The following is a 15,734-nucleotide window of genomic DNA, read 5'->3' as shown; positions in this document are numbered from 1 at the left end:
CAGGTGTGTCTCAAGCACATCTCTGTGTACTAATTACTCTGATCTCAGTACAATTTCACCACTGCATCCCCAGTAAGTCCTCAGTGCATCTTTGTGTACTCATTACCCAGACCTCAGTACAAGTTCATATCTGCACGTCCAGTCTGGTTCAAGTGTATTCCCGAGTACTCATGCCTGTGTATTTGTACCTTTACAAGTTTATGTCAAGAGCTCCATTTTGTCTTAAGTGTAACTCTGAGGTTACTACCAGTATTTCCCTGTGCAAACCTTTATCTGGATTATCCTCTCCCAGTTTTTCTAGTACTTCTTTATTTCAGTTAATCCACTCCCAGTCTCTTAGTGTTATTTCTAGTGTTCCCAGTGTTAGGGCATTTTTCCATTATATTTGTTACGGTCTTCTGTCACTCCCAGGTACCTGTCCACAGGGCTGTGACCTGCTCTCTTGGTGCAGTGAAAACCAAATCCACAATGGAGTGGTAACTGGAGAAAACCACCAAGTGAATTAGACTCCGCACCTCTGGGCAGGTTTAGCCAAACCTGGGTTTGGCCACAATTAGAGGACTTTGTCATTGTGTCTCCATCATTTACTTCACGGCTATCCTAACCCCCTGGTTCTCGATCTCAACAGAGTGCCCGAGCATGACACAGAGATTTCTTATCGCTACACTACAAAATAAGGAATCTTCAGTTCCAGGGACTAGGGACCTCATTCAGAGTTGGTCGTTGTGGCCGCACGGTCGTAAGGGAAAAGGGGCTGGATATGCAAATGATGCACTTGCAAGTTGCGTCCTTAAGATCGGACCGTTAGCTGGCCGACCAAGGAGAGGATGCGGCCGTAAGACATAAAATACGCCCCCTTCTCGTACGCATTACACGTCATCTCCAGGCATATAAGGATTAATCGAGACCATCGGGAACCATCGGAACTGGTCGTAGAGCTTAAGGTTGACCATACCCTCTCTTAAGCTCTACGATCAAGTCAGTGTAAAAACCTCCCATGTCACGTGTGCTATGACACTACTTTTTTAATTATGCACTCCCATAAAATACCGTTTGCATAGTCAGGCACGCCTGCGTTCGGATCTCCACTCCCCCGTTCACAAGCACCTTCCCCTGTTACCACCCACAAATGCCTTATCCTGTCACTCAAACTAACGACCTGGCCAAGTTGAAGGAGAGAGATATTTCTGATTGTAACAGCTAGTTTACGCACGCGCATTGCGAATTTTACGCATGCGCAGTTTAGCGAACATCGGTGGCGTACGACTGTGTGGCCACAACGACCGACTCTGAATGAGGTCCTAGGTTCTGATAAAAACCTGTCCTACCGATCAGTAAAATAAAGTTTCACATAGAGTTCCTGCTTGGCCCACTGTTGCGCTACTGCATATGCATGGAAGGCCCATGTGCAAAGATACAGCACTAGGGAGGGATCATGTGGATCCCTGTCCCGAAATAAGCTACAAAATGTTACCCATAGGCTACAATGACTAACACCATCTGAAAATAGCATTAGCTACCAAGGCCAAGCTCTAAATTTCAGTAAAGAAGATTTTCTATCAATAGAATAAATAGAAAATGTCCTTTCTGGAAGTATCTTAAAAAATAAACCCTCAGATTCAAATGAAGGTCAGTGACACCTTATATTTACTTTTTATATATCTACAATTGGTTATGAGAACTGCTGAAATTCCAGTGTTCAGGCTTTAGCAAACATCAACTTTATGCATTTGTTTTGCATTGTATTGTATTATTATATTTATTTATTTTTCAAATTGGTATATGTATACAGTATTGAGTACAGTATGTCATTTATGTTCCATACTGCTTACTGCTTACTTAATTTATATGTAATGCTTCCTTCACCTATTTATTTACCCTTTGCAATTTATATTATTCTCATCCATTATAGAAGTAAGTAGGGAGTATAATGTATCAAACCTTCTAAAGAATGGAGAAGGGATCAATTGGAAAAAATACCCATAGCATCCCATTAACTTCTTGCTAGCATTTATCAAGTACTGTACAAGTTATAAAATTATAGGTAGAAGCTGATTGGTTGCTATGGAAAGCTTCTCTTGTTGTCCACTTCTCGTCTCTTTAGAAGGTTTGATATATTTCCCTCTAAATCACTCTAATACAAAATAACTGACTTATTAAACAAAAACAACTTGTTAATATGTGCTCCAACATACCCATACTATTTTTGCTGTTGTTAAATAAGTTTAGTTTCTTCCTAGGTATAAGATGAGTTATATTGTGCTTTCAATTAAATAATTTATTATAATGTTGTTGCTATTTCTACACAACACTGGATTACTGACATAACAGACCAATGGGTTCCATGTACAATATACTATCTGCACTACTTGTCTTTTGTATTGTCACTGCATGATAAATGTGAGTTTGTTAAATGTATGTGTTTTTAATTGATTTTACAAATAATTTACAATTCTTTTATCTCAAAGATATAAACATTTTCAGTATATTAATATGTGAATAACATATTTCTGATATTTTAGCTAAATTAAGATAGGTTGCATCACAATAAGATAAATGGTTCAGAAGAAGTAAAATGATGGTAGAGTTGTAAATAATGAATAATATAAAAGTCACATTCTTTAACAAGTCAATATTGTGTTTTGCATATAAATTAAGCAGAGCTTGTTAAAAATAATAGATATTCTGTTTCTCATTTTTATGTGTGGAAAACTGGTGGATTACTTTCTCTGCCTTTCTATATAAAACACTAAGCCATAGAATACATGATTTCCCATCCGGTGATTGGTATTTTTCATCAAACATACCTGTCCATTTCACTTTCAATTAATTTCCTCCCCAAAGGGATGGACTGTAGCAATATCCAATTTCATTCATTCTCTTCCTTTTCTGTTAACAAGTTCATTTTGTTTTAGTTTAGAATTCTCAGAAAAGATTATAAGCTGTGTGTAATAATTCTAATATAGTTAGTGCCTTCGTTATTAATGCCGCTTTAATGAATTATGTCCTTATTCCTGCAATAGAACATTCACATATTTGAACTAAGATTTTAATAATAAAAGGTAAAAATATAACAATTTGTTATTTATATTAAGCTATATAACACACAAAAAGAGAGAATATAAAAAAATGTATGTGTATATATATATACACATATACATATATATATATATATATATATATGCATATATATAAAATTCCTAATGCATTTACCATTTCATTAACTTTATGATGCTCTTAGGCACGGTATTCATTTGCCCAATTTGATTGGTTACTAGTAAAAATCCCAAAGTTTTTTTTTAAGTTTTTCTATAAAGATATGCTTTAAACATAGTTTTTTCCATGCAGATTGTGTTAAAACCAATATTGAATTTTGTTGCCTTTTTTACAGCATGTATCATTTTATGTGTTTTTGAAATCTGTTAAATTTTTTTATCTTTTTAATTCATTTTCGCATACAAATCACATATTAACTGCATATTAAAATGTTATGCATTCTTATATCCATTCCATCCTGTAAGGTAGTTTGCTAATCTATTAGCATATTGAGAAAATCTTCCTTTCTTACCCCAGAGTGGGTAGTGGTGGGGGTCACCAGGAAGTGATGTTGACATGCACATGAAAACAGATATGAGTTGTGCCTAGCTGAAAGGGGGAGTATCAAGTTGTACATACAATTCCTTTAACTTTTACATTTTCATTATGTCGATATCACTCTCTTTACTTTTTTTTATATTGCTGATGAAACTATTTAAAAAAGTTTGAGAGTATAACTATAATGGATACAATGTTTTAAAGGCTTGGTTGAATTAAGCAGACCAGAACATTATAACTTATTGAAATAAAATTATATTGTTTCAATTACAATATAGTGTTTTGCCATAATGAGCCTCTTCCTCATTATTTGGTAAGTATACTTTTTGTGCTATCACTGATGTTACCTTTGTCTATCAGCAGGGGCAGCCTATTCTAAAAGAAACTTGATTACAATATTCAGTAGTAATGAAAAAAATACACTGTAGTAATTAAAAGAATCATAACAAAATACTAGACTTCAAAAGGGTACAGTTCTCTGACAATTACATTGTGAATATAAATTATTTACTCCATAATAATTTAACACAACATTTGTGAAAATATATATTAATATTGTGATTCCTTTCAATTTAAAAAACGTTCACTACTTTTGGTTTTGTGTTTTTTTATAGTACAACTAATGTTTTTTATCATTATTTTATTCAGGGTACTTTGAAACCATACTGTGTTCTTTGGGATGACGCAAAATCGTAAGTGTAAAATTAACTTTATTATTTGTTATGGACTTATTTCTATAATTGTTGCTTGCATTTAGTTTAGATTTGATTTCAAGAAATATTTTATGATAATTGTTGTTATTATTATTATCATCATCATAATTTATGTTCATTATTCTGGTTTATGCAGCAACAGATTAGTTAGATTTTGATCAGATATAATCATAAAAATATGACAGCATTAGCACATAATGGAAAAACAGGAAAGGGCAAATCCACTTTTAATACAGTAAGATATCAATTGTTATATTGAAAGATTGTGAAAGACAACATAAGTGAGCACATCACACTACAATGAATTAATTTATTTATTGTTGTCTTTATGTGTATTTTAATATTTGTGATTATCCATTGTAATACTGGTGGCTCAGTTTTCTATTGGACACAAATACATTAAATATGAATACAATGGTTGCATTATATTATATTACAATATATTAAATTATAGTATATTAAGGCATTTAGCCATGACATTGGAAGTGATAAAGGGTAATGCTGCATACTATGTTTTATTACAGTAGTTCATAGTTTTAATTATATGGGAGCTTGTCTGTATCCACTTATTGTTGTATACTCCATTGCCCAATTCAGAGGAAAAACAAAATCAATGGCAATATCAGGCAAGATTCAGCAATGGTCAAGCCACACCAATTTAGTATCCAGAAGTAACGTTTTAATACAAAGCCAAAGTCAAGGAAAGTAAACTATCTTGGGCACTGTCTAGCATGTGTCATGGACCATAATGATACCTATTGAGCACACACACATCATGAGTCCCTAGTATGGCAGGACATGTCACAGTTAACACACCAACTAATTATTGATAAGTACGCCAGACACTGGGGAGTGTCTGACTACGCTTGAAGAAGTGTAACCTAACAGTAACCTTCTATCACTAAGCACCCTGTTAGCTCTGACTGTAGGAAATGTACCTTTAAAATGAAGAGTCTGAGCAGGTTTCCAGGAACATTATTCAAGACTATATATCCATTCTAATAGTCCAGTTATTGCAAGGACCTAGGTGTCCTTTTACTAGAATAAGTGGTTGCCTTGAGTTTTTAGCTGAAAGATAAATATTATGAATGTTATTAGAAGAGAGTAATGAACGACATTTGGAATTTCCAATAAAGATGGCTGTTTCAATCATATGGTGACTAGGCAAGGAATTCCAATATTATATTGTCCAATGAGTTTAGAACCCAATGTTTTGTTGAAGTGTTTGAAGCTTAATGATCTTTATAGAAATCCACACTCAATACCCAAGGCTATTGATTACAGTTTATTAACATATTTTTGTCTGAAAGGATACTTATTTTTTAACGTAATTTCCAGGTTTTAGCCAATGAAATTGTCATAGATATTGCTTCTTTCACATTTAAACAGTTGAAAAAGAGAAGAACTGTGGATGTCTGTCAATAACACAATAAGTCTTAGTAGATTAATTGGAGCTATTACTATAAACAACCTCAACTAAAGGGAAGAAATCTGTTGATAAATAAATGAACTGTGAACCTTTGTCAGAGACAATATTTTTAGGAAGCCTGTATATTGTCATGACATGATTAAACAAGTTGGCTAAATTTTTGAAGATGCTTGGTTGACCTGTATGAATAAATGATGGTATTGACTTATAGCCTCGTTCAATGCCTGATTAGCTATGGCTGCTTCAGGTGACCCTTCTCGAGCAATTGGTATTTTCGTAGTAAGAGCTGTAAAATGACCTATTACAGAAGAAGCCTGTTTTAATAAATTGCGAGTAGCAATTGGAGAACACCAAATATTTTTCATTTATAAAATGAAACCATTAAAAGATAACATGTGCCTTGGGAGAATCCATATAGAACTCCTTTCTTGACAAAATATAATGTAGAAAATGTATTTTGCAAATACATTTCACTAATTTGGCATATAATTTGTTTAGAGAATCTATAGTAAAAAAATAACATCTCAGCAATCAGTTATAGAAAAGGAAATACATTAGAAAGCCATCCAGTTAAATTATCACAGATCTGTTTAAATAATCTCTGGATATAACATTGACAAATTCTAGAGAGACAACTAGTGCATTACATTAACCAAGCATTTGTAATGAACGTTGAATGTATTGAACTATTAATCTCGTACCAAATTTGTATTCAATTATAATTGAAGGTCTAATTGTAGGCTCTCTTATATGACTAAAAAAAATAGTAATTAAAAGTGATGAATTGTTTTTTTACATTTTGTGGCTGTCTGGAGATCATAATGTTCAACACAGAATCTTACGTCACTTTAATTTTTTTACTTACAATGACTCAATATAATTGTGCATGCTTTGTTAGTTTTCATTTATGTATTCTTTTGTCACCAGAGATTCCATAGTTCAAAGAACATATACTTTCATTTTTGGAGACATACATTTAAAATCCAACAGCAAAATCGTATTACTAAATAGTAAAATAAAATATTTTAAAGGTTACCATGTCATATAATAAACTTATCTAAAAAGCAAATCTTGTCCATTCAGATTAGTGAAAACAAATTTGAACACAATTCAGTGTTTTTGCAGAGTCTCAAAACAATTTTAAATTTTGGAATCTGGTCTACCTAAATTAAAGAAACCATTAGAATTGAAGACAAAGTTTGCACATTTTAAAATCTATTACTTGTGGCTCATTACCATAGCAGATTGCTACAGTTACAGAGACGTAATCTACAGGAAGTTACTGTTATAGGCATTCCAAATCTGCCTAACAGCATCCCTGACTGTAAAAAAAGGTTAAAAGAGGTGGAAGTGTGACAGGGAATAAGACAAGACACATATAATGGCATCTACTGACAGTGATTAAGAGCCATGTGAATATAAACTGTTTGTAATACACTTAATTTCATTATTTGACCATGACCATAATGCTACTCCACACACCCTACTTACTTTATGTCTATAGGATATGTATATACATACACTCATACAGGTTGAGTCTCCAATATCCAAAATGCTTGGGACCAGGGGTATTTTGGATAACAGAATATTCCGTATTTTGGAATAATTACATACATAATGAAATATCTTGGGAAAAGGACCCAAATATACACACATAATGCATTTATGTGTTATATACACCTTATACACATAGCCTGCATGTAATATTATACAATATTTTCAATAATTTTGTGGCTCAAACTAAATTTGTGTACATACATGAAATCCATTTATGTTTCATGTACACCTTATACACACAGTCTGAAGGTAATTTTATACAATATTTTTAATAATTTGTGCCTTAAACAAAGTTTGTGTACATTGAACCATCAAAAATCAAAAGTTTCATTATCTGAGTCATGCCAAAAAAATTCTGTATTTCGGAATATTCCGTATTTCAGAATATTTGGATATGGGAGACTCAACCTGTATATGCATTGCAAAAGGTTGCATTAAAACAATTCACCTCTCAGCCCATGGAGCAGGCAGTTTTGCTCTCTGTTTTCTATTCTATCACTGAGTAGAGGTTTCCAGACACATGATACCCAGTCCACCTCCTCCCTCCAACACACACAACCACACCAAGCAGATCTATACTTCCTTAACTCTGCATCTGCAAATGGAGAGGACAAGTGTGGTATATCCAACTTCAATTGAAATAAATAAATAAATATATATATATATATATACAGTATATATATATATATATATATATATATATGCGTACATAAGAAATGTCTCCTGAATAATAGCTTTTCTAAGGTAACAGGTGTCCCTAAGGTCCAACTTAGTCGACTTCAGTTTTTGTCGCAAATACGTCCGGCCTGGAGCGACATCCTTCCACCAAACACCATCATCAAAAGTGCAGTATGTTTAATAAAAACAAAGGATTAAAAACCTTTACTTAAAATCCTATTTCATTTGTATATAACAAGACCTCTCATGGGGGTTAAGATGGTAACAGCAGTCCACCCTCACCCTATCCAGATTGCCAGCTCCAGTTTGTGCAGCATCCTCTACAAATGTCCATATATACAAACACACACAGTAGAAAAATTTGCTGCAATGCCAACATTAAACATTACTGCATTTGATGTGCTCAAATTGTATATAAACAAGAACCATTCAACCCATTTTGTATACTTGCATGCTCCAATCACACACTTCTGGCATTAGCAACTGCATAGCTGCAGATTACATATATTACAAATTTGTAAAACAAATAGTTTTAATACATTTAAAAGAATAAAACATCTTTTAAATAATATTAATCTGTCACCACCATTCTCAAATGTCAATACCGGAACAGATACATACTGTATTGTGACTGTATTAGCAAATTTGAAAATGTCCCGCTAGAAAACCTGTGTCCCATTTTGTGATTGTTGTTACCAGCCTTTTAATGCAAAACAACTTGCATTTTAGGTGTTTTTTTTTTTAAAGCTACAGTAATTAGCCAAACTTATTTTCACTGGGATGTTTTTTCAACTTTGCATAAAATATGCTGTGTGTTGCTAGTTGCTTTCAATACTGCATAGTCTCTTTAAATAAAAACAAAACAATAATGGGTTTTGTTCCTTTGGCAGCAGAAAAGTAAAACATCAGAACTTGAAGTGGCAATAACTGTTCATGCTTGCTTAACCTCAATAATGCACACATAGATTGATTTGTTGACAATTTAACAACATTGCAAAACTGGAAAATATTTTCTGTTTGCTGGCCAATATATCTTGCTATTTATCAAGTGACAGTAGGACTTTGCCCAATATGTGTATATTGTTCTTTTGGAGGGGAGAGAAAAGTTATGAATATGAGTCAATTACATTAACAATGAAAGTACATAGTACATTTAATCATGCCTATATGAAATTACCATCATAAGTACAGATATCAGTAAAAAGTATTGTGCAGTGCATAAACTACACTGCATATTTATAATTGTGTATACACCATTCCAACATTTCACACTAACAATGTAACAGTATAATTAAGTAAATACAATATAGTGCTATTGCAGGGCCGCAACTAGGGGGGGGGCTGGAGATGCACATGCACCGGGTGCACCGCTGCAGCCGTCGCCAGTGTCCTCCAGCCCGGTGCCGCAGGGGGGCTCCAAGCTGGATGCCCGCTGAGATTTTATTACCAGCGGGCACCCGGCTCCTTCCCTGCAGCGCTGCGGTAACCGGAGGCTGGAGTCCTCTCCTGATCTCCAACATCCGGCTCTCCCCATGGGCACTATGTTCAGAGGAGCAGCCGGGCAGACCAGATGGCGGTGGACGTAGGAGCGGGGCTTAAGGTAAGTATTGGGGTTTTTTTGTGTAAGCGGCACTACAGGGGCATTACTATGGGAGCATTACCATATGGGCACTACTACAGGGGCATTATAATGGGGGCATTACCATATGGGCATTAATATGGGGGAATTACTATATGGGCACTACTACAGGGGCATTACCATGGGGTATTACCATATGGGTACTACTACAGGGGCATTAATATATGGGCACTACTACAGGGGGATTACAATGGGGGCATTACGATATGGGCACTACTACAGGGGAATTACTATATGGGCATTACCCATATGGGCACTACAGGGGCATTGCTATGGGGGCATTACTGTATGGGCACTACTACAGGGGCATTACCTCAGGGGGCATTACTATAGGGGCACTGCTACAGGGGGCATTACTATGGGGGAATTACTAGGGGAGGCGCCAAATTACTATCTTGCCCCGGGTGACAAAAATCCTAGTTTCGGCCCTGGCTATTGTCCATTTCAGTTTAGAAAAAACTGTTGAATACATTACTAATATTAATTTGATATCGTTATGTTTGATACATTTTTTCTAACCTCCAAGTGTTAATGGTATACAATTTTGTAAGCACAAATACATAAATCTGATTTGATAATTGATTGACAATATACTGTGACTAAATATATCTAAATTAATTTGCATTCAATATGTGTTCCATGATGCTGCCCAATGTCGTCAATGTGCTACTTTATACATTCAATTCAAAAGAAGGAGTGTAAAGGGAACATTGTTAGGGATGTGAATGTATATCTGACATGCCCCCAAAAATATGCCATATTGTCTTTTATTTGCATTTCAGTATAGAAGTAGCATTTGCTGCAGATGTATACTGCCACTATAATCTTAATAACTACTCCAGAAAAGGTAGAAAGAGGTGTGTGATGAAGGCCAGACAGATGCTAGTATCAGGGATTCATTCATACAGAGTATAGATAAGGCAGTCTGTCAACAGGACAGTGAGAGCTGTGTGTTGGGGCCTGAATTAGTGATTGAGAATTTTGTGTATGAAGGAGGGTTTAGAGTTTTTTGAGAACTGAATCAATTTTTTGTCTACTATAAGTTCTACAGCATTGATGAGTTGTTCCTCAACCATCACATACCATGACTATTTTTTATGAGGAATACGTTTTAAACTTGGTCAGGGTAAATAAACTCAGGTATATATACTTAGATTTAAATAATGTAAAAGAGCATATCACATAACTAAAGTGACATATCAGGGTAGATTAGAGTGTATATAAGTTACAAAACTAGGGAGCAAAGGCAGGACCTGGGATAGTATTGATATACTATATTAATGCCTTCCCTGCTTAGGACGATTTGAATTCTCCCTAAATACTGCAGGGGTTCTATTTGGGGGTAACTTACCTTAAAGTGCCCCCAGTCTCATGCTGAATAGCACTGGAGCTTTATATAACTTCCCTGGTGAGGTTGAAGTTGAGTTAAAGAGTTAAATTAATAATAATCATTTGTGTGAAAGTCCAAACAAGGGGATACATAAGTCTTTTCTACATTCAGAATGTTGACAAGCAGTATTTGGCCCCAAAAAGCTGGCATAATCAAACCAAGATGTGTGAAATGCTACTTAAGGCATTTCACAGGCATTTCCAGTCTAAATGTAATAATGATGGTTCATCATCATGTTTACAGTTGTATTGCTGGTGCGCATGAACTGCTTTAAATAACGTGTTGAACGTGATGATCTCCCATATGTTGATGTTCCAGGATCTACATAGTGCTTGCCGACATTCTGAATATCGACCAGACAGCTACTTACCCAAACAAGCCCTATCAGCAATCAACTGCTTGGCTATGTTGGTGCTTGTAGAACTATAATGGTGCCTAGAGTCCAATGGAAACTTTAGTTAAATACAGTGAACTAATGATAAATAAAGTAACACACTTACACACATGTGTTTCCAGAGCATATTTACTTACAAAGGAACTCCCCAAAACCCTTGTTACCCATTTTATTAAAGAGTTACTGTACATCCAAAAGGAATTTTCCACCTGAAGTATTTCATAGAGATCTGATACATAACAATACCTAAAACTAAGCATTATAAAAAGCCACCATGGCACCTTATGAAGCCTGTGTCTAAATGTCCTAGAACTACATGGATCATCCTACAGTAACTGTAGTTTTGTTTCATTTCATGTATTATGCATTTTTGCACTTGATGTAGCTATAGTTTGGTTTCTACAATACAATGGTCAAATAATATTGCAGTATGAGCTATATGTAATAGCCTGCATCAATTTAACCTCTAGATTTAAAGAAACAGCAATTCAAAAGGCAAAAACAACCTGGTTTTACATTTAAAAGAGTTGCCTCTTTAACTCGAGAGGCTACATCACTGAAATTCTGCAGCTGCCTGCAAATTGCATTCTAATACATGTCTTGTTGCTCAAGTCTACTTTTATGTTCTGAGTATGATGTATGTGAAATGCTGAATGTGAACTAAATGAGTTTAACTTAAATGGTGGCACAAGAATGCCTTGTGCATCTGCTGGTTCAATAAGTAGATGCCTCAATTGATGCATTTTTTTGCTAGGCACAGCTATAAATACTGTGATTGTGATGATTGAATTACTATAGGTGCAAATTAAAATATTTGCACCATAACGTTAATTTTCAGTGAATTTCACACAATATTTTCTATTTCAGGATGTGATGTGCATTTCAGTATAATTTTTCACTTCCATTGCTTGCTATCCTACAGTATGCATTTTATTATTGTATTAACTGCACAAAATTGGTCATATACCACACTTATAACTTTTGAAAAAGTTATTTTTTTTATTATATATATTTTTCACATAAATCACTGTACCAGCATATAAGAAGAATGTTGAACCAGTATTTAATGTGTCTTTGTTATTTTCCTTTAGTCTGGTACTGTACATGTAGATAGACTTAGGAACATGTCTCTCACCTCTATCTGCAGTGTGACATCCTCATTCTACCCCTGAAAAAAATTACATGTTGGCAACTGCAAATCCACTCAGACTGGCTGTGTCTGTGTCTGGTTGCTAATTTTGATTTGGAAGAGTTGCTATTTAAAGAACAAAAATCTTCTTTTTTGGATTGGTGCTTTAAAGAAATAACATTACTATTAGATCAAATGTATAATTGCTAAGCAAAATTGTGCATATGCCAATATTAAGTTAGTATTATCTTTATTAAGGTGTTGCAGTTTATTTTTTTTAGTGATCTAATTAAAATAATGAATAGGACATTTATGTTTAGTAATGTATTTGTTTCCCTTGCACATTTTCTTCATCAATCCACATGGCTGTGTGAAAGCAATGCTGTGCAGTTTTTGAACCATTTCAATTTCTTCTTATTGGAAATGTAAATTATGCTGGCGTTCTCAGGGGATAACTAATCTATACAGTGAAATGTTTAGTTCCAACACTCAGCATTCTTTGGTTAGAAAGGGCAGTTTGTCCAAGAAGACTGCTATATTGGTTTATTTAATATGTAAACTAGTAAATGTTAAAATAATTAAACTATTAAATTCTAATAATTTATTTTAATGAATTATTTGAGTTGCTGTCCTAGCTATGCATCTATGAATGTATTTTACTAAAGTTATATTTTGCAGTAATGTTGCCCAGTTACACACTATAATCATAAAGCAGGGTGGTGGAATTTTTTATTTCTGGCATCCCCTGTAGCTCATCACTAAAAAGCTATAGGCTTTTCTGAAAAAGGGGCCATTCTTATCAGCAGGGCTCATGGCATGATAAGTACAGAAGACAAATAGCACTTGTGACAAAAAATGTCTGCTTGTAAGGCTGAGGTCGGGCTTGGCATAGGAAAATCACATATAATATATTTATAAAAAACTGTGCTTTTTTAAATGATTTTTTTTCTATACATTTTTTTGTAGTTCTACAGAACCATGTTTAAAAATTACCTCCACAATTTTAGTTATCAAATACAATGAAAAAATAAAATATTAATTTCTTTTCTAAAGAAAAGTATTTTTTCTCAAATTCAAATTGCCAACCCTCTCAATTAAACCCATTTACTGTATCCCTTTACTTGGAACACCTCCTCCTCACAGCCTTTGCAAATGGCAGCCATCTTGCCTCTAAATGTACATATTCACTATTATAGGATTCTACAAAAATTGAGTTGTTTGGCAGTGCTATATATTTTTGCTCTACACAGTGGACGATTTGCACTTTTTGACTGGGATTTATGCAGTTAGTATGTTTTAACATTTTGAAGGAATGGTACTGTAAAAATGGGTGTTGTATTTAGAAAAATCGCTGTAATAGTTGTTATGCCATCTTCTAACAATTGCTGAGCATTAAAGCCTTGGTTTAGTAAAGTAAATTAAAACAAAAATAGTAAAATTCACACAATGATGTATTCATATTTGTTTGTCTTTATTCCATACAATAAATTAATTAATTAATGTTTATTGGGTACCATTCTTTTGATAAACCTGAAAGCTATTCATAGAGATATGGTAATTGTATGTGTATCTTGTTGTTTTAGTTAATACATTAAAAAGTGTACCTTTCTGTTATTATGCTATTCACCAGAAACAACTGTACATTTAGTTCTTGTCCTACAAAGGTCAGTGACCCTACATTTCATACAATATGTTATCTTGTTTTCCAAATGGTATGCCTTGTTTGGCTACTCATATTATTCAGACACATTTTATGATTTTATGTGAGACAAAGTGAACTAGTAAAAAAATGTAAGAACACATTTTCATTTTCAAGTGCTGAGTTTATTATGAAAACTTATACTTAGGATCTAGCTTTTTGTTTTACTTGTTCAAAAAAGTGATTATACATGAATCCTAGAGCCACATACTGTATCATCATAGAACTTGGTCAAAACAAACATCTAACACATTTGTTTTCAGATCTCTTTTTAAAGTGTTCTAAAAAATGTATAATTTATGTTTGTTTTAATGATGTTGGAATATGACCTGTCTGAAAGTTCCAAACAGGCTCAGCAAAGGGATTACAAAAACCTTAGCAGTAATGGGATTAATTACAAAAAATACAAAGGCCCAACACCAATTTAATGCTACTTCTCTTGAACCTGAAAATGAGTAACCTCATTGAAGGCTGTTCTAATTTTGACTTGAATAAGAGAAGCATTCCTTCCTGGATCTAAAATGCTAAATGTTAAATATTTTTAGTCAATACAGTACATTATGACATAACACTAATTTAAATTCCCTTGTACAGTACATAAGCATTCTGCTCCATCTGCCCCATTTCAACTTGAAACAAATACACATTATTTTATCCTTTATAACTGCAAAATATAGTCAAATGCCCAAAAATTAATTTGTTAAGCAACCAGAATGTCACCAAATTTGTTAGGTAGACTAATAAGCAAGTGGAAAGCAGGATTTTGTGTAAACAGTTTCTAGTGCAAAAAGTCACCAATATGTTGTTGTGCAATGTGAAAACAGTGTGAAAATGGACAGACAAATGAAAAACAAGTCTAAACTGTAATAAACAATTACCTTTATTGTACAACACTAATGGTAACACAACAATAAAAAATTTGTCCATTTTCATGCTGTTTTTACATTGTACAGCGCCATGATTTTCCTGTTAGCGACTTTTTGCACTAATTTCTTTTTTTGCAGAATCCTGCTTCCTATGTCCTAATTAATCTCCCTACAATATTTGGTGACATTCTGGTTGTTACTGATGGCTCTGAATAGGGAGAGTTAAATTATGGCCACAATATAATTTAATTGTAGGAAAGTCAGATCAAACATTACAAAAATATAAGATATACTTTGTGGTGTGGTTTACATATTTACTTTTTGGGAAGTTAACTACATTTTGCAGCTACAAAGGATACAAATGTGTACAGTATATGTTTCAAATGACTATGGAGCATATTTATTAAACTGAAATTGTGGGAAATAACCCAAGAACACCTGTTTTTGGGGAATCCCTGAAAAATTTAAGGAGCCAAAGGATATAAGAGAGAGAGACCATAGCTGATACGTTTGATATCTCCAATATCTTTCTGTAGTCCCTCCATTTCCAACCACGAAGCAGCCATTATAGTTTCTATAGGGACTGCTATGATGTCGGATTTACAAAGCTCTGGAATGCAAAGCATGACCGATGGCATTAGGCCAT

General features: G+C 34.1%; 1 protein-coding gene across 3 annotated transcripts in view; it reads left to right on the top strand.

Moving 5' to 3' along the window:
- Positions 1-15,734, top strand: part of ADGRB3 (adhesion G protein-coupled receptor B3) — a 926,819-nt gene that overhangs the window by 654,466 nt on the left and 256,619 nt on the right. For all 3 annotated transcript variants that reach the window (XM_088456639.1, XM_088456638.1, XM_088456640.1), the window contains one exon: positions 4,243-4,286. In XM_088456639.1, the coding sequence (XP_088312765.1) occupies positions 4,243-4,286 (44 nt within the window). The remainder of the gene's footprint in view (positions 1-4,242; positions 4,287-15,734) is intronic.

The sequence above is a fragment of the Taudactylus pleione genome, unplaced genomic scaffold (genome assembly GCF_031769625.1).
Source record: "Taudactylus pleione unplaced genomic scaffold, aTauple2 ptg000710l, whole genome shotgun sequence".
NCBI lineage: Eukaryota > Metazoa > Chordata > Amphibia > Anura > Myobatrachidae > Taudactylus > Taudactylus pleione.
Note: the sequence above shows the minus strand (reverse complement) of the source record. Positions and strands in the feature narration are given on the sequence as shown.